General features: G+C 35.5%; 1 protein-coding gene across 2 annotated transcripts in view; it reads right to left on the bottom strand.

The window, feature by feature from the left end:
- Positions 1–23,508, bottom strand: part of PKHD1L1 (PKHD1 like 1) — a 141,677-nt gene that overhangs the window by 67,066 nt on the left and 51,103 nt on the right. For both annotated transcript variants that reach the window (XM_054692025.1, XM_037502668.2), the window contains exons 22-38: positions 21,501–21,664; positions 20,505–20,677; positions 17,475–17,622; positions 16,822–16,976; positions 16,401–16,523; positions 15,594–15,699; positions 12,237–12,347; positions 11,054–11,218; positions 10,026–10,147; positions 7,701–7,833; positions 7,088–7,283; positions 5,161–5,303; positions 4,328–4,432; positions 3,469–3,657; positions 2,474–2,644; positions 1,694–1,920; positions 38–1,022 (exon numbers count right to left, since the gene is read on the bottom strand). In XM_054692025.1, coding sequence (XP_054548000.1) covers positions 38–1,022; positions 1,694–1,920; positions 2,474–2,644; positions 3,469–3,657; positions 4,328–4,432; positions 5,161–5,303; positions 7,088–7,283; positions 7,701–7,833; positions 10,026–10,147; positions 11,054–11,218; positions 12,237–12,347; positions 15,594–15,699; positions 16,401–16,523; positions 16,822–16,976; positions 17,475–17,622; positions 20,505–20,677; positions 21,501–21,664 — 3,416 coding nt within the window. The remainder of the gene's footprint in view (positions 1–37; positions 1,023–1,693; positions 1,921–2,473; positions 2,645–3,468; positions 3,658–4,327; positions 4,433–5,160; positions 5,304–7,087; positions 7,284–7,700; positions 7,834–10,025; positions 10,148–11,053; positions 11,219–12,236; positions 12,348–15,593; positions 15,700–16,400; positions 16,524–16,821; positions 16,977–17,474; positions 17,623–20,504; positions 20,678–21,500; positions 21,665–23,508) is intronic.

The following is a 23,508-nucleotide window of genomic DNA, read 5'->3' on the forward strand; positions in this document are numbered from 1 at the left end:
ATGATATCAAGACAATCAAAGGCAGATATTGGAGTACCTGTACGCGGGACAATTCCACTGAGAAGCGGAGTATTCTCCAAGGCATAGGTAAATGACAGAGGCTGATAAGCAACTGCATTAACAAAGATCTTCACACCAACTCTTCCAGCTGTCCCTGTAGGAGTGTGGCAGTGGACTTCACTGGAGTTGACAGAGATGATTTGACAAGGGTCATCCCCAACAATTATTGTGGTGTTGCCTGGATAGAAGCCATTTCCTACGATCACCAGTGTTGTTCCACCACCAATGCTTCCTGAAGTTGGCGTGACAGATGCTACTGCAGGGCTGATGACAGTAAGGTTTCCCAGAGCTAAGCCTTTGGGTCTCACTACAACACTAAGAGAATGGAGTCCAGCCGGGAGAGGAGTCACAAGAACAGTGATGTTATGTTCATTAACATCTATTACTCTGAACTGCTGGTTTCCCATGTAAACAGCAATGTCCTCCAAGATGGTACCAAAACCTTCTCCTTCAATAATAACATTTCCAGACCCTGTGATAGAGTTTGGGGATATTCTTGTTATGAAAGGAGTGATGCTTTCTAAATATGAAAAGCTGCAGTTCCCCTGACACTGGGCAGGTACTCCATGTATTAGAAGATCTATTTTCACAAGCTGTTGGGGAGCAGGAGATGTTTCACATTCAATGGCTGTATAATTCACTGAGAGAACTTTACAAAGAAAATGCCCCAGATGGACTTCTACACCTGCAGAAGAAGCTGCAAATCCGGATCCTTTTATGATCACTTTTGTCATTCCTGTGGTTGACCCTGCATTTGGCACCACGATGTCAATATTTGGCAAAAGCACAAATCGCCTATCAAATTCATTGGACAAGGTGTTGATTGCAGTGCCCAGGTTGGAGACAGTTAATGTGACAATTTCCCTGATGCCAACATCCATTGTGTTTTGAGGGTCAATATGACACATAATGGAATGGTCATTACTTTTTTCTACAATACAAGGGTAGCCACCAATTGTCACCTGAAAGTAAAACGAGTATAAAATCAGATCACTGCATTACTCTAGAATGAACATAAATTTTATATTAGCAACAACTTAAAAATTAATCATGTGCAGATTTTTTATTTTTAAATTAAATTTTGGGGGCTGATTAAGGCACATTTTGGATCATTTTAAAATTACATTATTATTGTACTGAATGTTCATAGCTATATTACTCATAAGCTGAAAAAACATGAAAACAAGCCATTCATATTCAACCATAAGAAGAAATGAAATAGATACTTAGTGCAATAAAGATGAACTTTGAAAACATTATGATTGGTGAATAAAATCAGTCACAAATGACCATGTATTATATGGTTCTAGTTTTAAGAAATGTCCTGAATAGGGAAATCCACAGAGACAGAAAGTTGATTAGTGGTTGTCTAGGGCCAAGAAGGAGGAAGGTGTAGAAATAATGCCTAAGGTTCCTTTTGGAGATAGTGACCATGTTCTAAAATTGAGTATGTTGAAAAGTACACAATTCTGTGAATATTCTAAAAGCTGCTACTAATTGTGGAACCTAAATGGATGTGCTGTGTGGTATGTGAATTATATCACAATGAAACTCTCGGAAATTAAATTATAAGGTTATGGATGAAATATTTTCCTTTAATTGAGGATACAGAATAAGATCTTTATATTCTTACCTTATTAGCACATGTGATATTACTGAAGCCACGTCCAGAAATTGTTATCATTTCATTTACTGTTCCAGTGGAAGGACTAATTTTGTTTATAGATGGTGAAAAACAACTTGAGAGTTGAAAGAAGAATCTATCTGAATCTTTAACCCTAGTATTGTTCAGGCTACATGGTGGTTCTGTTGCTAAGCAACCTGCCATGGAGCTTCCCAGGTGCCAATTCACAGGTTCACCTTTAGACAAAAAAACTACCTGTCAGTCATGGGTAATATTCTAAAGCAAGAACTATTTTCAGACTCATTACTCTTTAATTTGATGATGGTGGTTTGTATTTTGGTAAAATATTTCCTTTTTATTGAATGACAAGAGTGGCACAGGCTTTAATACAAAGCTAAAAAGCAATACCTGGACAAAGATGGAACAGTAAAGAGAGGAGAATGAATACAAAATTAATTATATTTCAATTTACCTAAGGCCAGATCCCAGGCAAAAGGAAAATAACATCATCGCACATTTTAACATATTTTGGGCATGTACAGTATCAGAACTTTATCACATGACCTCTCAATGGAAGCTTACAAAGTTTCTGGAAAACTGGCAGGAAAATATTAACAAGTTCTTTATTTGATAGAATACATCCCAGCCCCAGAGCAGTCCAGATCTACTCAAGGTCATGTGGCCAGGAAGAGACAGAGGCAGAATTAGACCAGTCACATGCCTCCTATTTCAAAAAGGTCACATTACCCTGGCCACCTGAGTTATAGGGTTTGTCTTTGACCCTCTTACCTTGAGCATATGTGGATTCAGTGCTACCCACAAACAGATGTAGGGGAAGATGCCTGGTTTCAGCTGGCACAACATTAATGACTCCTTGGAGAAACACAGACTGAGCCTCATCAACATACCCGCTGCTATAATAATGGATTCCAGGTGAAGTAAATTGGTAAGAAAATGAACCTGCCATAAAATAAGATTGCACATAATAAATACAAGCAATTAATGCATCTTTGAAAAGAAATTTGAAGTGATCATTCAAAAGCAGATGCGGTTGACAGGTTTCTAATTTCTGATGTGTGTGGTATTTCAATAGGAAGTGGTAAGGAAATGACTCATGGGCTGTAAAAGAGCTATTTTGTATAATGGAATTACATCCCAGGAAGACAAAATCTAGCATTCATTTTTCTAGGAAACCATATCAAGTCTGACGTAACTTATAAAATATTAAAGAAAAACAAATCGTGGCTCGTGTTCACCAGTGAAAGGCTCAAACTGCTACACATTTAGAACAAAACACAGTCTAAAAGGCACCCCCACTGAGCTGTCCTGGGAGAAATATTGATTTTAAAGCTAATTACAATCACTAGGAGTTCCTTACTTGCTACCAGGTTGGTATGATTAAAACACATATTCCAGTTTTTCTTTCTACTTTGCCAGTTTTGATATATTTTTCAATTAATTGACACTTCCAAAATGAATAGAGCATTTCTGATACCAGAATTCATCTTGAATGTATGAGATACCTTGCAAATATATATAATATTCTATAAATGTGTAATGTTTTACTACAGTATAAAAATGCCTACTAAAACATGTTGTAAATTTGTATATATCATGTAAAAACACTATTTTGTGGGAGACAATTATTTCTAAATATTTTTATTGAGTTAATATAGTAGTTAGTACTGTGCATTGTATAAAAGCACTTTAAATCTAAACTGTCTTTTCATTATATCTAGGAAAAAGAAGCATAATACAATACTCAACAAAGTATTGGAGCGTACCTGAAGCAGATTTTTCTTTTCCATTTGTAAACCCTTTACCATCATAAACTACACTTCCGGGACTGGACACAGAGAAAACTCTAAATCCTATCCTCGTAAGAAATGGATGTGTTTGCCACTGCCACATCACCGTGTCTCCCACAGACACATTTAACACTGATGGCGACCAGGCATAGCCCACTCCGTGTACTGGGAACAAGAAATGAGTCATATGTTAGAATAAAAAAGGAAAAGGAGTAAAAATTCCTAGTAACTATCTTTGAAAGTATTACATTTTCATACAGTCATTACTAAGAAATTTCTCGATTAACACTATAAAACTTTCAGGTGCATAATTTAAACTAAAAAATAATGGTAAATAAGATGATGAGAAACAAAGGGAAAAAATAAACCATAAAACTTCAAAGCAGATGGTTAAGAGACAACAGAAAAAAATCACAAAGTCAATAAACAGGGTTCTCTGAAACACCATACAGAATAGTCTGTTACCCTATATACAATTCTTTATGTGTAAGAATTTTCTCAGGTGTAGAAGCGCGCAAAATTTATATAATTTCAATCTGAACATTTATTTAGAAAACCATGACCAATAACAAGCTATAATTATTCTGCAGGTTTTGTACTGCATGCAAATCAAAAGTCAACTTGTGAACTTGGAAATTTTAAAATTGTCTTTTAGACTCACCACCGATTGTAGCCTGCTATGTCAATGAAATAAATTATAAACCAAATAATGACAAATTTATAGAAAGAAATAACAATCCTTATTCTCTTTTTGAAGTAGTAAATAAATAAAAATGAAATTAATTCCAGGGTAAAGTGCTTCCATTATTTATAATATATAAATACTGGCTGATACCTGAATCCTCCCCACTATTGGTAATCCTGAATACATTCCCTGGAGACTGGAGAATACATTTTATGACATTTTCTGATGATGATGTCACATTACAAGGGAAGGACCCTAGAAAAAATAAAAAGGCAAAAATGTTTTCAAATGTTTTATGTTTTATGTGAAATGTTGAGTTGAAGTATAATTAATAATCAAAAAAGTACAAGTATCCCATAGGATCTTTATTCTTTTTTTCTCATCATCATGTTTGACTACTGATTATTTTTAGAACAGAGAATGCCCTCCCTTTAAGTGTTCTGTAGACATTAAATATACAATAATAATTCATTGAAATAAAAAGCAATTGTTCAGTTTCTCTCTCTTTTTTTAAATACTGGGCAGCCACACATGGTGTCTGTCCCATGCCTTTATTTTTTTTTAAAGATTTGTTTATTTATACAAGAATTGGGGTACAGGCCAGAGGCGCAGGAAAGTGAGAGAATTCACCAGAGACGGAGCAGGGAGCAGAAGAGGCAGAAGGACCGAAAACACTGCTGAGGGGAGCAGCAGGTGTGACAGGAGAAGTCTGCAGCACCATGTGTGTATCTCCCAGGCCGGCCAGGAATCAAACCCACACTGCAGAGGCTGCGGACTCCTTCATAGTGCTGCACTTAACCTGCTGCACCACCGGGAGGCCCTTTTCAGTTTCTCTTTAACACCTTAACTGAATACACCTAACCCTATATAGACTAATAGAAAAATAAAGCTGCTGTAATTGCAGAGTATTTATCTCATCACTTATAATAAATCCTGTAAGGTGAGAAAAATAACTAACAGTTCTATGAAGATGAAACTCTTACCTAAGAGCACAGTGTTCTCAGTTGGTATCGTGCTAAATCCTAAACCCATTATAGTGACTTCAGTTCCACCATATAAGGAGCCTCTCTGTGGAAATATGTTGGTTACTTCCAAAATATACTGTATAGAAGCATTTAACTTGTTTCTGCAAAAGAAAAATTAGTCGATTCTTCTATGAGCCTTTCATGGAATCATGCTGCTAAACTTTTATTAGGATATAATTCATTTAAAACAAAGTAATTGAATCTTTAGACATCCTTTTTTCAAACTAGATACTTTGGTAATTATTATGACCTTAATTTGGTTGGATTATATATGCAATTTATATATTTCATATATATATATATGTACACATATATATTTATATATGTGTATATATATACACATATATATATACACACATATATATATGTACACATATATATTTCCCATATAGACACATATATTTATGTATATAACATATATATTTCATATTATAATACATGCATACTGAATTTTCCCAAAATAGGTAAATTAGATTTTTGAAAATCCCATGGTAGAATAATTTGAAATATAAGCTTTTAAAAGATTTTACAATATTAAAGGAAAAATATGGTTATGAGAAATGAAATCATGAGAAAATATCATGAAATCCCTAAAAGTATTTTATTTATTCATTAGCGTTAAACATAAAGGCAGCACTCAGCTATAAAAAGAACAACAATGGAATTCCATACATTTTATATAACTAATAAACATTCTGTGCAATTATTTTGGAATTTGTCATTCTGTTTACTGGAAACCTGTCACGCTCCTCCTACCCACTATGTCAATGATGTGGTTTTAAAATTTGTTTTGCCTTGTTACAGACAACATGTCTGCTAAGAGGCCATAGAAGGGTGCAATGCTTTTCTGACCTGACTTACAGAACACACGCCCCCTTCCTTGATCCCAGCTTACTCAATGGGTCTTTGTGTTTTTATTTAACTTCCTCAGCACGACTGAATTGGTAATTCTTGAACCACCTCCGAAATACTCAATTTTTTACGCTGCCAATTCTACCCACGATATCATCATGTCAAGCACAAACCAATAGCTCTTTTATAATCCATGTGTGTTCTGCCTGGTGAATCTAGGAGATTAGTCTCAGTGCTATCATCCCTATCACCTGAGTTCAATGCTTGGCCAGGGAGCTAAGCCACATATGGCCCAGCAGACCCCTATGGTCTCCCCCGCAGCTCCCCTTAGCAGTGTATTTCAATAAAGCTGCCTGTTCTGCTACCCACTCGCTCTGGTGAATCCCCTCACCCCCACACCTCTGGCCTATACCTCAGATCTACACAGAAACAAAACAAACCAAAAGGGCAACTCTGATTTTTAGTTTCCTCTTTTTTCTAAGTATTCTAAAACAGAAACTTCTTTATGCCAGAAATTTTACCAATTAGAGAAGGATTATCTTCATCCTCTCTTTCAGTTGGTTAGTTCCTATTCAATTTTTTGACTTAATTATCATCTTTTAAAAAAACTTCCCTGTTTCTCAGGGAAGCCATCGACATAATTATTTGCTTGAAATCTGTCTCCCCAACAAAACTGTGGGCATCATTAATGGTGGAGACACCTCCTCCTTATTCATCACTATAAATCCACCACTGAGCAATTGTCTGTTTCCTAGAAACTTCTTGATAATTATTTCCAGAATGAGTGAATATCACGTGAGATATATATCTTTATATATGAAGATAGGTTTTTACAGACTATCTGAGGGGTAACGGTCTCAAAACTAAGTGCCAAATTGTACTTTAGGAGATAGTCTCAGAATGCTTTGCAAAAGGACATATAAAAAGGTGAATAAAGCAGTTAAAATATTATAATGTTAATGACTATTCCTTTTCCTATCCCAATACTATTATTCTTTTGTGTTCTAGAACTCCATCATGTTCATTACAATACCTGGTCGACGCAAAACCCCAGTTTCTGATTTCTACATAGATGTCATGTTTTCCAGGAGACAAATTGGGCAAAAGACATCTAATATCTGTGAGGTTCCAGTGAAGAATCTGGCAGGGTTTTCCTCCAACATGCACTTTAATGTTTTGTGTCAGTTCATTTCCAAAGTTATAACCCTTAACTGTCAAATTAAGTTCTCCTATTATTTTAAAAGAAAAAGAGTTTCACAAAAAATTCAACTTATTATAGACTATGAACTTTGCATATTTAAAGAACCAATTCATCTTTTATATTTCATGAAATTTAGGAAATCCTAACACCTTCAAGGTGAAAAGAAAACTCAAGGAAAGAACCAATAGCTGCCACATGGAGATAAAAATTCATGTTCAGTTGTTTCACTAAAAGAAAAGGCAAAGTATAGTTTAAGAAACACTATTTTTCTCCATGTTCAAAGTAAATAGACTAATCTGTGGTTAAAGATAAACAAACTTGTGACTGGTTTTGCTTTCTGAAACAGAACTGCAGGAAAACCATCCCTCAAAAACCTTTCTAAAAATGGCTTCTTTCTCTTTCTACATACATATCAAATGACTGATCTTATTGAAAAATGTCTTACCTAATATTGTCCGTACTTTTGGACTAAAATCAGTTATAACTGGAGTCAGTAAACAATTGTAACTATAAGCATCCTTTGCTTTGGCTTGAAATCCATTGGTAATAACTGAAATATCAACTGTACCCTCAATTCTCTGAAATAATAGGGAAAATTATTAGAAAAATATTAAATGTTAAGATAGAAAAATTGAATAGTTACAACCAAATAGAGTTATTCAAAAATAAAGTTCTGGAAGTGTTTTGTTTCAAAGCCATATATCAGAGCCAGTTTTCAGAAATTTAAAAAGTTGTGGTGTCAAATGGAGGTTGTATATTTGAATTATTTAGATAAAGAGATATTATGTAACAGTTTTGTGGGTGTTTATGATCAGTTTTAATGCATTTATATTACTGGATTCCCAAGGGTTTTTACAATATAGTTGAGACACTCAGGACAAGTGATTCTCTGATCGATAAAGCACAAGTTTTGGCTTCTTGCTCTTAAAGTAGACTCAAGTACAATTTTTATTCCTTTTCACTGATAATTCACATTATTGTGTCTTTTGCTGACTTAGTTTCAGAATCCAATATGAACATTTGAACCACTAAGAGAAATATTTTGTGCTTCCGTTGGTAAAGCACCTAAACAATTTCCAGTTAGGAAAACCACTTGTTCTGGAATCTACTACTTACTTATTGCACACTTGTTGTTTAACTGAATGACATAATTCAAATTTAAATTAAATTAAATAATTTCTAATTTACTGCATACCCCAGATTTTCATCTTCATTATTCAATCCAACATGTGCTCAAATTTACTTTTCCTACTGATTACAACTACATAATATCTACTTTAGCCTACTACATTTATTTATTTATTTATTTATTTTTAAAGATTTATTTATCAATGCATACAAGAGCTGAGATACAGGCCAGAGATGCAGGGGGTAAGAGGATTCACCAGAGAAAGTGGGGAACAGGGACTTCCCCAACAGCGCAGCAGTTGAGCACTGGGCTGAGAAGCTGCCTGCAACCTCTGCAGTGCCAGTTCGATCCCCGGCCACTGGGCGAGGGTCCCACATGGCGCGCAGACCTCTCCTGCCGCCCACTGCTCCCCTCAGCAGTGTACCTCGGTCCTTCTGCCTGTTCTGTTCTCCACTCTGGCTCTGGTGAATTCTCTCACCCTCCCGTGCTTCTGACTGTACCCAGTGCTTGTATAAATAAATAAATAAATAAATCTTTAAAAATTAAAAAAGAAAGTGGGGAACAGAACAGGCAGACTGACTGAAATACACTGCTGAGGGGAGCCGTGGACAAGACAGGAGAGGTCTGCTGCACCATGCGGGTTGTTCCCTGATGTGGGTTGTTCCCTGGTCGGCCAGGGATCAAACTCTGCACTGTAGAGGCTGTGGATTGCTTCACAGTGTGGTGCTTAACCCCTTCCGCCACCAGGGAGGCCCCAGTCTACTACATTTTTTTTAAATGTTAGTGACTTAATTCATTATTTGTCCACACATAATAAGCAAATCAGAGTCGTAGCTTAAATCTAATTTTCTAAAATAAAAGCAGTAATTGGTCCTGAGATGCAATGCCTCACGGGGAACTTTGTTTCTGGTCAACAAACTGAAATTTCAATGTATTTAAAATATATATTCTTTTTTTAAAAGTCTAGATTTATTTCCTTGAAATTTTTTAATTATTTGTTAGCAGTGAATTGTTTTCAACTTTTGATTTATATGGTCATCTCCCATTCATCCTTCAAGTTCTGGCAGCACATCAACTCTCCCATGAAATTCTTTCAGACACTTTCCCCCCCACTGTATTTTATCTTTACTTGGTATCGCATTCAGTTATTTGAAACGAAACACATTGTTTAATACTGATTTATGTGTCTCTGTTCCTTAATGATGTTAAGTATCTTAAATGTGGAGACAGTATTTTATAGTTAGATTTTAGCAGAAAGATGGTAAAGAAATTTCTAAAGAGGATATCTGAAATGCTGGGCCTCCCTGGTTGCTGAAGGGGTTAAGACACAACCTATGAACGAGTTCGATCCCCAGCCAGGGAGATACCCACATGGCACAGCAGACTCTCCTGACTTGCTCGCTACTCCCGTAAGCAGTGTATTTCATTCAATCTGCCTGTTCTGTTCCCTACTCTGTCCCTGGTGAATCCTCTCACCCCCTCACACCTCTGGCCTTGTATGCATAAATAAATAAATCTTCCAAAAAAAGCTGCAGTTTATAAATAAATAAGATGCCCCGTGTTTACCCTACAATGAGGTGTTCCTTAATTCATTCAATACTGGATTTAGAAAAAAAAAAGATCTGTAATCAGATGACTTACTTTTGGTGTTCTGCAGGTTATTTTATTCACATCCCCTTCAATCACATTGCAAGTATCATTTCCAACTAACACCTTTGAATTTTCATTAAAGCCAAATCCAGATAATGTCAGGAGAGTACCACCTTCAAAAGGAAAAGTCAACAATAGATAAACTACAACAAAAAGAAACGTTGACAATCATCAAACTCATCACTTAAGAATTGTCTAAATACTCAAGAGATGGGTTGGCAAATAGATCAAGGTCAGACCTAGGATGTATATAATCACCACCACACACCAAAGCTTGAGCTCTGAAGACTCAGAGCTAGATTTTTATGATGACCATAAAGTAGCTGGTGAAGTGTCTCAATGAAAGAACACTGATTTGCAACCAACATTTGCTTTGGTACACAACTAGCAACTACTGGGAGCAATGAGAATAAAGTAAGTCTTTTATCAAGCTCCAAATTTTAATAACTAAATGAAAGGAAAATTAAGGGAAAAGATACAATGACATATATTAAAACAAAATCAAAAAACACACCAAAAATATCAAGACCAAAGAACAAAATTCAAAACCAAGCATAATAAAGCAAACAACTACAAAGGAAATGTAGCAGAGCAGGGAAAATAAGTTATTTTCTTTCCATCTTCTGCATCAGCCTTCCTTTCTCTGAATTGTTCCCGGAACTTTTTCTGGGTCAAGTAGCTCCACTGAGACTGTGCTAACAAATGGAGCAGCTGGTAAGCAGAATAATAACTAATAAATCTTATCTTGACATAATTGATGAGCTTGTTACAGAAACATGTAATAATTGATGATATTAATTCAATAACCTAAGATGTAAGTATAAGCAGTCACCCTGACTTGTGCTTCATAAGAAACAAAAGAACTACTCAGCCACTGAATCACTTTGTCTTCTAAAAGGGAAGTCTCCTTTTTTGTATATGAAGGAGTTTGGGGTACCTTTCCTTTCACCCTGTTTTAGAAAAAGCACAATGAAATGATAGAAATGTATGTAGTTTTCTTTTCTTAGAATAATTATTACCTGCTAGACTTCCAGATGCAGGCCAGATGTGTGAGATTTGACTCTGATACATGAAGTGGAATGCTTCACCCTCTACATTTCGGGCTAGGCCAACATCAGCAATGGACACAGCAATTGGGAACTGTCCCGCACTCCCATTCATAATCTGGCACTTGATCTCATTTTCTTTTGACAAAAAAGAACATGATAAAGCAATGTTTTCATGAGAAGAAATAACTGAAATTTTATATTTGAAAATATAGATACTGATCTTCTTTATCAATCCCCAAGAAATACATCTAAGAAAGACCACTATATTAACGTAAGGACATTTTTATGAACTACATGATGTAATGAATCAAACTCTTAAAAGAGAGTTAGATAACCCAATAGTAAAATCAAACTAAACAATCTGCTCCTGATTGCAACATGGAAAAAGGAGATTACTCGTCTGTATTAAATAATTTTAAAATCCTAATCAGTGGTATTATTGATAACAATAATTCTAAAAAACAATTATTGTAACAATTTTGTTGCAACATGTTGTTTAGGTCTCAAATTGAGTAAAATACTAGGTCTCATCAAGAAAGCTGATTAAACTAAATGAAAACATTCTTTACTTCACTTAGAACAGAAAAAGCACACTTATAATGGAAGTGCAACATTGACTGCTGGTTTCCAAGACTGCATATGACATCTAATTTAAAAGATACGCAAGATGGATTTACTTATGAACTCTCAACCTATTAAAATGAAGGAAGGAAAATGCAATTATGATGATCATCATTTTGTCAAGAGTAGAGGATATGAATGACCTTGAAATTCTGTGTTAATGGACAGAGGTTCTATTGGACTAGCAGCCAGGGAAGATGACCATGTCCTCTTACTGCAAGACTAATGTGGCATGATCAAAGTATGGGAAGAGGAGGCATAGTAGCAGCTGATATATTTTGTGTCCCAGATATACACCAAAGAAGGTGGAAAAGAGAGCAAAAATGAATCTACTGTTGGAGGACGTAGTCACAGTATGACAATGAAAGAATTAGTCTGTGGTCATAACCAAATATTTAAAGATAATGGATTTATCCAGAGCAATCTAACATTTCATGATTCTATAGGGAACTCTAAAGGATAATATAGTCTGATTCCACTTTCTCTTAGAGAACAATTAGACTCAACAATAATAATTTTAAAATGGACCTACCATTCACAGAAATGAGAGGGCAATCCACTGGTCCAATTGAGACTGACACAGCTGAAATAGGAGAGAATCCAGAGCCTAAAATGGTTAGAATTGTGTTTTCTTCATAGGACCCTGCAAATGATAAATATGTATAAAATATTAAAATGAAAACATAGACTCTTATTATGAAATTAGATATTTCCCAGAAAAAGCTTATTTTTTTAAAGTATGTACAATAATCCCCTAAGCAAGTGGGAAAAAATGATAGTTATTGAGAAACAATATTTTTCCATTTAATTATTCAACATTGCTTCATAATTTGAATCTGTGTTGATAGAGATAAGGAGAAAAAATTATCTGACTGGAAGTATGGAATGAGATAAGAGAATGAAAATTACTCCCATAGCATAGCAATTAAATAAATATATTTATTTGACAGAATTATGATAGACTTGCCATCACAAATTCATGAAAAGAAGAGAAACTGTACAATAAGTATGGTGGACTCTTTCGGTTGAAATAAGATTCCTCTATCTAAGGTGGTACACATTAGAAAGCATTTGGGTTATTTCCAGTTTTAACATGCTGTCCAGTATTTTATACCTAATTTTTTACCATTTAATATTAAGTGTTCAAATTTTATTAGTATATACTAGAGCCTCCCCACTTGAACAGCCTCACATAGGACATAGATCCCACATGGATTTAAATAGCTAAAAATGAAAAAAAATCCCTGAAATTTTAGAAGTAAATAAAATCAAATATCTTAATCAGTTTAATGTGGAGACAGAGTTCTTAAATATGAAACAAAAAGGCATGGGTAGCCATAAAGGAAAAGATAACACAAATTAGAATAAATCAATGATTTAAATGTTTCCATGAATAAGACACTAAAAGACAACTGATAATTTCTTTCATCTACCAGATTGACCAAAATTAGGGAGCTGGTAAGATGTGGGAAATATGGTGTTCTCACATCTGCTGGAAACAAAGCTACATTGGATAGCAATCTGATCACCTAATAAACTGAATACCTATATTCAGTTATTATCCAGCAATGCCACATCTGGGCATTTACCCTAAAAAAGCTCTAGTATGTATAAAATCGTAAAATTATATAACAAAGCTTAATACAATGTTATATGTAAAAACAAAAAAATTGTAAACAATCTAAATGTCTTCAATAGAAGAATAAATAAATTGATACACTGATGAAATATTTTAAAGTGTTGTACATAAAACCATGTGCTTCTCAAAATGATGCTGAATGGCAAAAGATGCAGATAATATTTACATTGCAATATCTCATTTGTAAAATAAAAAATCTGGCAAAATTACCATGTGTGTATTATATACAAGTGGCATGCAAGAAATCACACAAAATTAATTATTGTAATTGGCTCAGGGGAGGTTTAGAGGAGTCTAGGAAGAGAGGTGGTGCTCAGAAAAGGATTTCAGCTGTTCCTGTAATATTTTACTTCTTAAATTGATGATAGGAATTAAATATGACAAAGTATTAACAGCTGTTAAGTTTCCAGTGAAGAGAACATGGATGTTTCATAGCATTATTCATGTTTATCTTTTCATTACTTTTAAAATTAGCAAAATGTGCCAAAAGGAGACTTAGGTTGTTAATTATTTTGAGTAAGAAATATATTTTCTTCAGAAAATACATGTGAAAGTGGACATTCATTACAAAACACAAGAATGGATACAAAAATAAGTACATCAAAGGGCTAAAACAAAATTAATGTCAATCAAATGCTTAGTTTTGATAGCTTTGTTCCCATGTAAAATGAATTATCCCAAAGGTAATAGCATGACAGTAAGAAAGTCTGAAGAATATATTCTTTCAACACAAAAGCATACTTTTAAAAAAATTTCAAAAAATTTTTGCTAATGTATAATGAGCAGATGAATTTTCCTGCTACTCACCAAGATGAAGCAAGTAATTATAGTATCTGAGCTTAGTTTTCTGACGAAAAAAGTCATTCCCTACAGTATTTAGTCCCGTTATTTCAGTCCTTTTGAGAGTTCAGATACAAGGTGTCGAGTTATATTTTTTAAAGCAGTTATATATTATATAGATCTGGTAGAATATGTCCCCCTCAGGGCCATCCTGGTGGCACAAGGGGTTAAGACACAGCACTATGAAGCTATCCATAGCCACTGCAGCATGAGTTTGATCCCCGGCCAGGGAGCTGACCCACATGGCACAGTAAATCTCACCTGTCTCTCCCACTGTTCTCCTCAGCAGTGTATTTCAGTAGTTCTGGTCTCTACGTTGTCTCTAGTGAATCCTTGCACCTCTGGCCTGTACCCCAGTTCTTTTTTTTTCTTTTTTAAAGATTTATTTATTTATTTATACAAGCACTGGGTACAGTCAGAAGTGCGGGAGGGTGAGAGGATTCACCAGAGCCAGAGTGGGGAACGGAACAGGCAGACTGATGAAATACACTGCTGAGGGGAGCAGCGGGCGCAACAGGAGAGGTCTGCGCACCATGTGGGACCCTCACCGGCGGCTGGGGATGGAAGCGGTGCTGCAGAGGCTGCGGGCAGCTTCGCAGCCCAGCACTCAACTGCTGCGCCACCAGGGGAGGCCCTTACCCCAGTTCTTGTATGAATAAATAAATCTTAAAAAAAAGAATATGTCCCCCTCGTTTATGTTCTTAATATTTTTTCTATCTTTTTCTCAATTCTAGGACCTAATTATGTTCTTTTGCTAAATGGCAATTGTCTTATTACGGCCTTTTAGTATTAAATCTCCTAGAAGAGAGCTCATATGATGAATTATTCCTATTAATCCCCTACCTAGCAGAGTTTAACAAAAATGCTTCAGTGACAAAGTGAAATTTCAGAGACAATTCTAAGTTGGTGACATTGGAGAAGACTCGTGAGTCATTTTCAAAGGAGTTAGTAAATAACTGGTGTTCCCTTTGATCACTATTTTGATCTGATAGACTTTTTATTCAGTGTGTAGAAATCCCTGCTCACCTTACTTGATGACACTCTTTAAAAAATCAAAGTTTACATTTTTTAAAAAGATTTATTTATTTATGCATACAAAAACTGGGGTGTAAGCCAGAGGTGTGGGAATGGCGGCAGGAGGTGAGAAGATTCACCAGATAGAGTGGCGAGCAGAACAGGCAGATCTACTGAAATACACTGCTGAGGGGAGCAGTGTGCGAGACAAGAGAGGTCTGGTGCACCATGTGGATTGCTCCCTGGCCTGTCGGATTGAATTGAACTCGTGCTGCAATGTCTGGCGATAGCTTCATAGCACTATCTTTAACCCTCCGCCACCAGGGAGGCCCCAAAGTTTACATTTTTGCTAATGGTCTTCTACCCTCTGCACAGAGTAATGAAGCACAAGGTTACCTTGAGAAGGGTTTATAGCAGAGATGAGGGGAGTAGCCTTGGGATCCCAGGTAAAACCACAGTCACCTGAACATTTAGCAGGAATGCCATTGACATAGACTTCAACCTACAAATTAGGAAAGAGAAACAGAGAACAGAGTTTGGCATGATTCAACAGAACATGCACAGAATTTAGAATGGATATGGAATTTTATTTGTTTGCTTATTTATAAAGGTTAGTGTATTCTATTTAATACTTTTTCTGCTTTTATACTTCATTGATTCATTCAACAAATATGTGAACTATGTGTCAGACACGTAGTAAATGTCAGACTATAGGACTAGAACATTAAACAAAACAGACGCAACTCTGCCGACACCCAATTTATATTCTAGTGGGGGTAGGACAGAGAATTGCATAAGACTGTAAATTAAAAAGAAAAAGTAGATGCTTACTATACCCTGGGGGTGGTTAGTGCTATGTAGGAAAATAAAGGCTCTTGGTAAAGTCACCTAAACTTGTTACACTTTACTTTTCTTATCATTAAAGTGACAATATCAATAATTACTTCACAGACTTAGTATAAAAGGTAAATGAAAAGTATATTTTCAAATTCTAACAGGCAGTGGTAGAGCTCAAAAATCCATTCTTCTATCATAAAAGAATTTTTCAAGAAATCATAAAATAATATTGAGTTAACTGTTAACAAATATTCACAAGAAATTAAAGATGTCATCTCTCCTTTTTTCCCAGCTCTTTAGTGTATTAGAAACTAGTGATATATTTTAAAATTACATTAAAAGTCATGAAGAAAGTTTGATAAATACCTGTGGCTGTTGGTTCGGTGTACGAAGCAGGTCTCCAAGTATGTGTTGTCTGAATAGGCCTCCTTCCTTGATCTTCATAACTGTCATATTAGCCTTTTCTCCAATAATGTTGGAATCATTAACCTATTTTTAAAAAGATTTTTTTTTTAGAAAAGTGGAGACAGATATAACTACGCTAGTTTTTCTCTTTAAATGTAAGCACAGCTGAAAGTGAATGAAAGTCAAAGGATGAAAAAAAAACTGTTCAAAACTTGTTAAGTCACATTTTTGGAAAAACAAGCCTCTTCAAAAATGAGCACAATTCACCCAAGGAATTAAATGCTAAGATCATTACATTATCATAAATGCATCAATTAAAACTTGAATTAAATGATTAAAGTTAACTTGAATTTTTGGAATAATATATGTCAAATGGGGGAACCTGTAGAAGATTCTGCTTTCCACATGTGCTTCTCCATTTGATGTTCCAGGAGTACCCAGCACACGTTCCCTCTCGTGTAACAGAGACTTGTCCCACATCTTCTAGACTCTGGAGAGCAAACTGTAAATCTGTAGCCGACACAGCAGCAGGGAGGCCTGCACTCACAAGGGACGGCAAACAGCAGGAGTCAAAATTCATAAGCCATTCTTAAAATTGTGTGCTATATACATCACTTGTAAACCCACTGTCCAGCACCAATATAGTAAAAAAAAATAAATTTGCATCATACTTATGTCAAGAATTGAGATATTTCTAGGGAAAAAAATTACATGAAAAAGAATCTTACATGTATAATCTCAGCTCAAATATTTTTTTCCGGCTCAAATATTTTTAGTTCTATTATCAATGAACTTTATCGATAACTTATAAGCTATGGATATAAGACACACAAATTTCCGAGAGTGCGACTTGCTAAGCCAATGATGAACATGCTATTTGTTCTGGAGAATTTAGTTTTACACTTCTTATAATCTCAAGTATGTACATTATGTAGGGAAATAATATTAGAAAAATAGATACCAACATATCGATTTGGTTGTCTAAACCAGGACTACCCAATTGACACATATCAATTTCTGATCTTTTTCATATACCTTTGAGAACATGACCATAAGCCTGAATGTCAAAGCTGCCACCGATAGGTGGAGATGCTGCTTGAATTCTTTGAATGCGAATCTTTGACTCCCCCGGCCAATTATTTCCTCTGTAAACAGATTCATTCTCTTTCTCATTTCTGATCACCTAATTTCAAAAATAAATATTAAAATGGTTAAAGATAACAATGGTTAACATGATCCCGATTTATCATCATACGGGCCTGTGACATGACTTACTGAGCCTCAGGTATCCAGGATTCTTCCGAACATTAAGGAGAGTCACATAAATCAACACAGGCCATACCTATCTAGCTGCAATAATGAGGCCAAAGTCAACTCAGTCATCTGTGTAGCAATCAGCTGGAACCACAGTAATAGCTCATTAATCCAGACTGCACCCTCCATCACTCAAGGAGCAAATATTTATTGAGCAGGCATTCTGTTCAAGGTACAGTGCTAATCACTGTAGAGAGGCAAGGAAACGAGACGGTCTCTTGGTTATCAAAAAACGACAAACCTCATGGGTATGAGATACTGTCTTTATAAACATTTCATTACCTAAAATTAAAAGAAAATTATAGATTGCAACTCCAATAGCAAAAATGATATTCATCAGCTTCTATTCTGTCACAATTTTTTGTTAATCTTGTGAAATTTAAAATTAAGCTCTTGATAATGATAAAATTATTGTTATCCACAGAAATGAGAAAATAAAAGTATCAAAAAACATATTTAAGAATGTTCATCGTAGTTTCATTCCTAATAGTCCTAAATCAGAAATAATGCAAAAGCTCATTAGAAGTAGAATGAATGTTCGTACTAGGAAATGCTGTATATCAATGAAAAAGAACAAACTACACCTACATGAACAATAGGAGTCTCACAATATTAAATAAAAGAAACTGACGCAATGAATACATGCTGACATTCATCGACATGAAAACTAAAAACAAGCAAAACTAATAAATGATGGTAGAAATCAAACTAGGACTATCTAGAGGTAAAGGGTGAGAGATCTAATGACAGGAAGGCACAAGAAGGTCTTTTATTTCGGGGGGACTAATCTTTTTTTTTTAAATCTTGCTCTTGAGTGCATTTACTTTGCAGAAATTCAGAGTTTAGCAAGGTTTCAGTGTATAAAGAACAACACACAAAAACCAAAAACATTTTTATATACAAATAAAGAACATGTAGAAATAGAAATTAACACAAGATCATCTTTAATTACTTAAAAGAAAATGAAGTACTTATATCTACATCTAATAAAACTGTACAGGATCTGACCTGAAAAATATACATATATACATATATACACACACACACACTTTCACACACACTAACTATATATATAAACTATATAACTATAACTACACACACACACACACACACACACACACACACACACACACATATATATATATATATATATATATATATGAGCTTACCATATTATCACATAGTTGCACTATTAGGCAGTTAACCCAGAAAATGAAAACTTATGTCAAATGAAAACCAGTAGATAAATGGTCATGGCTTTATTCATAATAACCCCAAACCGTTATCAACTCACATTCCTTCAATGTGCATATGCTTAAACAATCTGTGGTTTATCCAAACCATTAAATACTACTCAGCAATCAGAATGAACAAACTATTGATATAACATAGACAGAAACCAAGAAACTTTGCTGAGTGAAGAAAGATAATCTCAAAGGACAACAATCTGGTATGATTATACTAGACTGCAAAGACAGATTAGTGATTGCAGGTATAAAGGAGTTGTGGAGTTGGGAAGTGGAGGAAGATAACTGTGCTAAAACAAGGGTAATGTGAGGGCTCTTGGTGATGGAATTGTTGCGAGGTAATCAGGTGAATCGACACAAGTGAAAATCTAATACATAACTACAACTACAACTACAACAACTACACCTATATACAAAGACATAGATACATAGACACACACAGGAAAGCATGTAGAATTGGCAAAATCTGAATAAGGTCTCAAGATTGTATCAGTTTCCTTGTGCTCTTGTGCTGTTATGTATTGAGGAAGAATGGGTGAAGGGTATAGGAATATTTCTACATTATGTTTCATAACTGTACATGAATCTACACTTATCTCAAAGCTACAGTTTTAAAACAATTCATTTATCTGAACATTTAAATATAGCCACAAAGCTGCATGAATCTCTCACTTCAAGTTTTTTTTAAAAGGTCACAAAAATGTAAGTCCCACATTCTCCAGGTTTATCATGGGCAAATAACCAAAGAGTGAGGATGCAACTGCTAATTAGCATTTAATGAGGAATCTTGCAAAACATTTTCATCTTCAAGATATTAAGATTAAAACATTGGGGTAGGCTGGATTAGAGATAATTTTAAGTTTTCCTATATTTTTATTCATAAAATCATCTGGTTAGCAAAAAGATCTTGTGAGACTTTATATTATTTAATTAGTATTTAACCTTTATTTTTGAACTTAATGTTTTGGGTTTGTTGCAGAAAATAACTCATTGCATAATTTTGTAGGTAACTTAATGTAAATATACTCCTATTTGTAATACTAACTGCATTTATAAATAACAATGTAGTACAAAGAATTGCTCAGAACCTTTTGGAATCATGACCAAAAAAGGTATTTATGACAAACAAAATAAAAACATAAAGTGGAATCTCGTTATTCTTTCAATAATCTCTGTTCAAGGATTTTCATTGGAACAGCCCACAACTTCTCCTTTTAAATCAACGGAGAAAACGATTTAAATGCGACCACTTATTAAGGCTATTTCCCCTGTTTTTTCACCCAAACACTTATTCCTTGAAGATTTTTTTAATATTTAAATTGAATTTTCATGGTCCAGTTCTATAAGCCGCTGAACCTTCACTTATTTACATTTAAATAAATGTCTTATAAAAGATATTCAATTTGTATGTTAATTATTGGTACAAATTAAAAAGAAAATCTACTAGATCACAGCTAATGCTTCATAAGTTGAAAGTAGTAACTTGTAAAATTTCAAGGCTTACCTGCCCAAAGCTCACAGCCATCCTGGGTATATTATAACTGCAATTATATGAAGTCATGGTGATAGAATATTGACTAGTCACATTTGGTCCATTAATTTTGGTCTGATTCACCTGAAAGTGCTTTAAAAATATCCCTTTGTTTGCTAATGCTGGAAGTCTTCTCTGTGGCATTTCTGAAGAATAGAGATAAACAAAAATAGGAGGTAAAATTGCATAGCTTCTACCACTAAAAAAAAAAATCATCAAATAATAACCACATATCATGGAATAAGCTGTTTAAATTCAACTTATAAAAAGAAGACTTTAAGGCAGTAATTTGGGAAGCTTGGTAAACTTTTACTAACTCTCAGGTCAGGCTGATATTTCTTTTATGATAGACAAAATGTATTTCACATATAATTGTTTGAGAGCTTTAAAAAGCATAATACACCAACACCGTTTTCATATCTTCAGCTGCTTTTTAAAAGAAGATTGCAGTTTAACTTTCTTATTTTATCATCATATATATGTCTAATATGACTTGAAAAACAATGCCAAAACTATCAAGAATAAAGTTTTCATTTATTGCATTATTATCACTATGAAGTCAATGGAAACTTTCACTCAATCTTACTAGATATTAATTAACTAGATGCTGGGTTTTTTTTTCTAGGAATATATCTCTGTCTCGGTAGTTGATTTTTCAATGAAAACAAGGCAAACTGAAAATGTTTGCCAGCTTGTTGACCTGTAAGCAAATACAGAACTATAAAGGAATTCTTGCTATAATGAGAAATCTTACACAATAGATGTATTTGTCCTTAGAAAAAATACTTGGCCTTATTCATTTAAAAAATATGATTTAAATCATAACATCATTGTGATGAAAGAACAACTCACTAATATTTAGAGATTAATGTTTCTCTCTAATCTACAGAATATAAATTATTGCCACAGTAAGATTTTTGTACTAAATAGATTTAAAGGTGTACATAGAAGTGAAATGATACAACATACCATCCCAGGTTGAGGTTGTAGATGTTTGTCCAATGTATACTATATCCACATAAAAGGACCGTGAGTCTAATGTTTTCTGTAAACTAATCCTTTGAAGAGAAAAATTTGTCCCAGCATAGTTGGTTTGTATGAGATCTAGAAGATCTATGCAAGTGTAAGTCCAGCTGAAAGAATGTTGATTAGTTGTGTGATCAGTTACACTGTTTAATGTAAACAAAACATTATAAGCTGCATTAAAACTTAGAGTAAAAGGGTTTTTTTTCCCCCATAAGAAAGGACAGCAGGCAGCATCTTACATTGGTAGTAAAAGATTTAATACTGCAAACAAATGTAGATTTTCTTTTATTTGTAGCCTTGGAAATAGTCCTATGAATATAAAATAACATTCTGTAGCAATAGGTAAGTAAACTAAGGAGCATGCATTGTAGCGTAGCGCACATAAACAAACAAAAAAGACACAAGAATGAACCATTTTAGTAAAAAAAAAATGTCCGGGATAGAACAGAAATTCAGTTCAGTACTAAGAAATACAACAGGAGCCTGATATTACTTCCAAAAGAGGTCACAGGAGGTGTATTGTCCACTATTCTAAGTGACAAAAGGTACTAAGGTAGGTATAGATACAAACAGTTGCTCAGTACCTTCTACATTTATAGACGGTACCTTCTAAAAATTTACCTTCTTTTAGAAGGTACTTTTAGAAGGTGCTCAGTACCTTCTAAATTTAACTTATATTCAGAGTTTCTATTAAATATTAATTTCCTTGGAATCCCATGAATTATAATTAGGCAATTTCTGCTGTGAGAAACAGCAGCAAAGAGGTTAAGACTGCCATCCAAATACTGACATACAGTTTAACAACAATCAGCTGTATTTATTAACTGACGAGTTTGCTTAAGTGCATTTTATTGTCATTTCCTTCATGGTTTGCGAGCTCACTGTGGGATCCAATTCTATAGCACGAAGCTTAGACTGGCTTATCATTCTTAGAAAACTATAGGCAGAATCCATCAGGTTAAAATGCTCTTTAAATTTAAAAGATTGTTTAGAAATTTAAGTAGAATTCTCCTGATAATGATATGATTCTGAGCTTTTAAAAACTACTGCTTAGAAAATCTGGTATGGGCAGAACCCTGCTCCCCTCCCCCGCCCACAGAGGCGGCACTCTCCGACCGGCAGAGAGGAGGAAACAACAAACCAAAACGGCCCACAAGAACAAACGACGTAGCAAGCGGGACTGTGAGTGGAAAGGAACTATTGCAGCCACCACACCCCGTGAACGGGAGCTGAGGCGAACCCTGCAGGATCCACCGCAGCGGTGAGCGAACGGCTCCGGGCGCCATTAGAGAAGAACAAAGACCCCGGGAGACGCGCACACAGCCCGGGCTGCTGGTAAGCCTGCGCGGATAGCGGCGCGCTCGGCGCGCTCGGCGCGCTTGAAAAGCAAGTGCAGACCTGGATCGCGGCTGCCCAGGTCCCCGCGCCTGCGACCTAGGCTTGCTGGGAGACGACCTAGGCTTGCGGGGAGACGCGCGGAGGTCCTCACTGAGGTGAAGGTCCCTCCCTGAGTGAGCAGGAACCAGGCGCCCAGGCACGGGAGCGGTGCAAAAGGCGCCATTCCCTCGCCACTGAACTGGGCTACAGCCCGCGTCCTGGAACTGAGGGCTTTGAACTGAGACCCGGGCACGAAAATTCGGGGCGTGGTTTCTCCACGACGGTGGGGCACAAGGCAGACACAGCACCCAAAGCTGTTGAGGTGTACCCTACCATTCCCGCTCTGTTCTCTGTCCCACGGGGTGGGGGGAGGCGAAAAACAGCCCCCAAGGACAATAGGAGAGATCTCTGGCGCCACCTAGCGACCAGGAAAAAAAAAGTCACTAACACCCTATAAAACAGGACATTTCTTAAGACTGCTTGAAAAGGGCAGAAGGTTTCTGGAGGACCCAGTGGCCAGCCGGGAAGTTATTCCACGCCAGGCCCCTTCCGACCAGCAGTCTGAGCCCACAGA

This window comes from Talpa occidentalis, unplaced genomic scaffold (assembly GCF_014898055.3).
Source record: "Talpa occidentalis isolate TD23 unplaced genomic scaffold, MPIMG_talOcc4v2.1, whole genome shotgun sequence".
Taxonomy (NCBI): domain Eukaryota; kingdom Metazoa; phylum Chordata; class Mammalia; order Eulipotyphla; family Talpidae; genus Talpa; species Talpa occidentalis.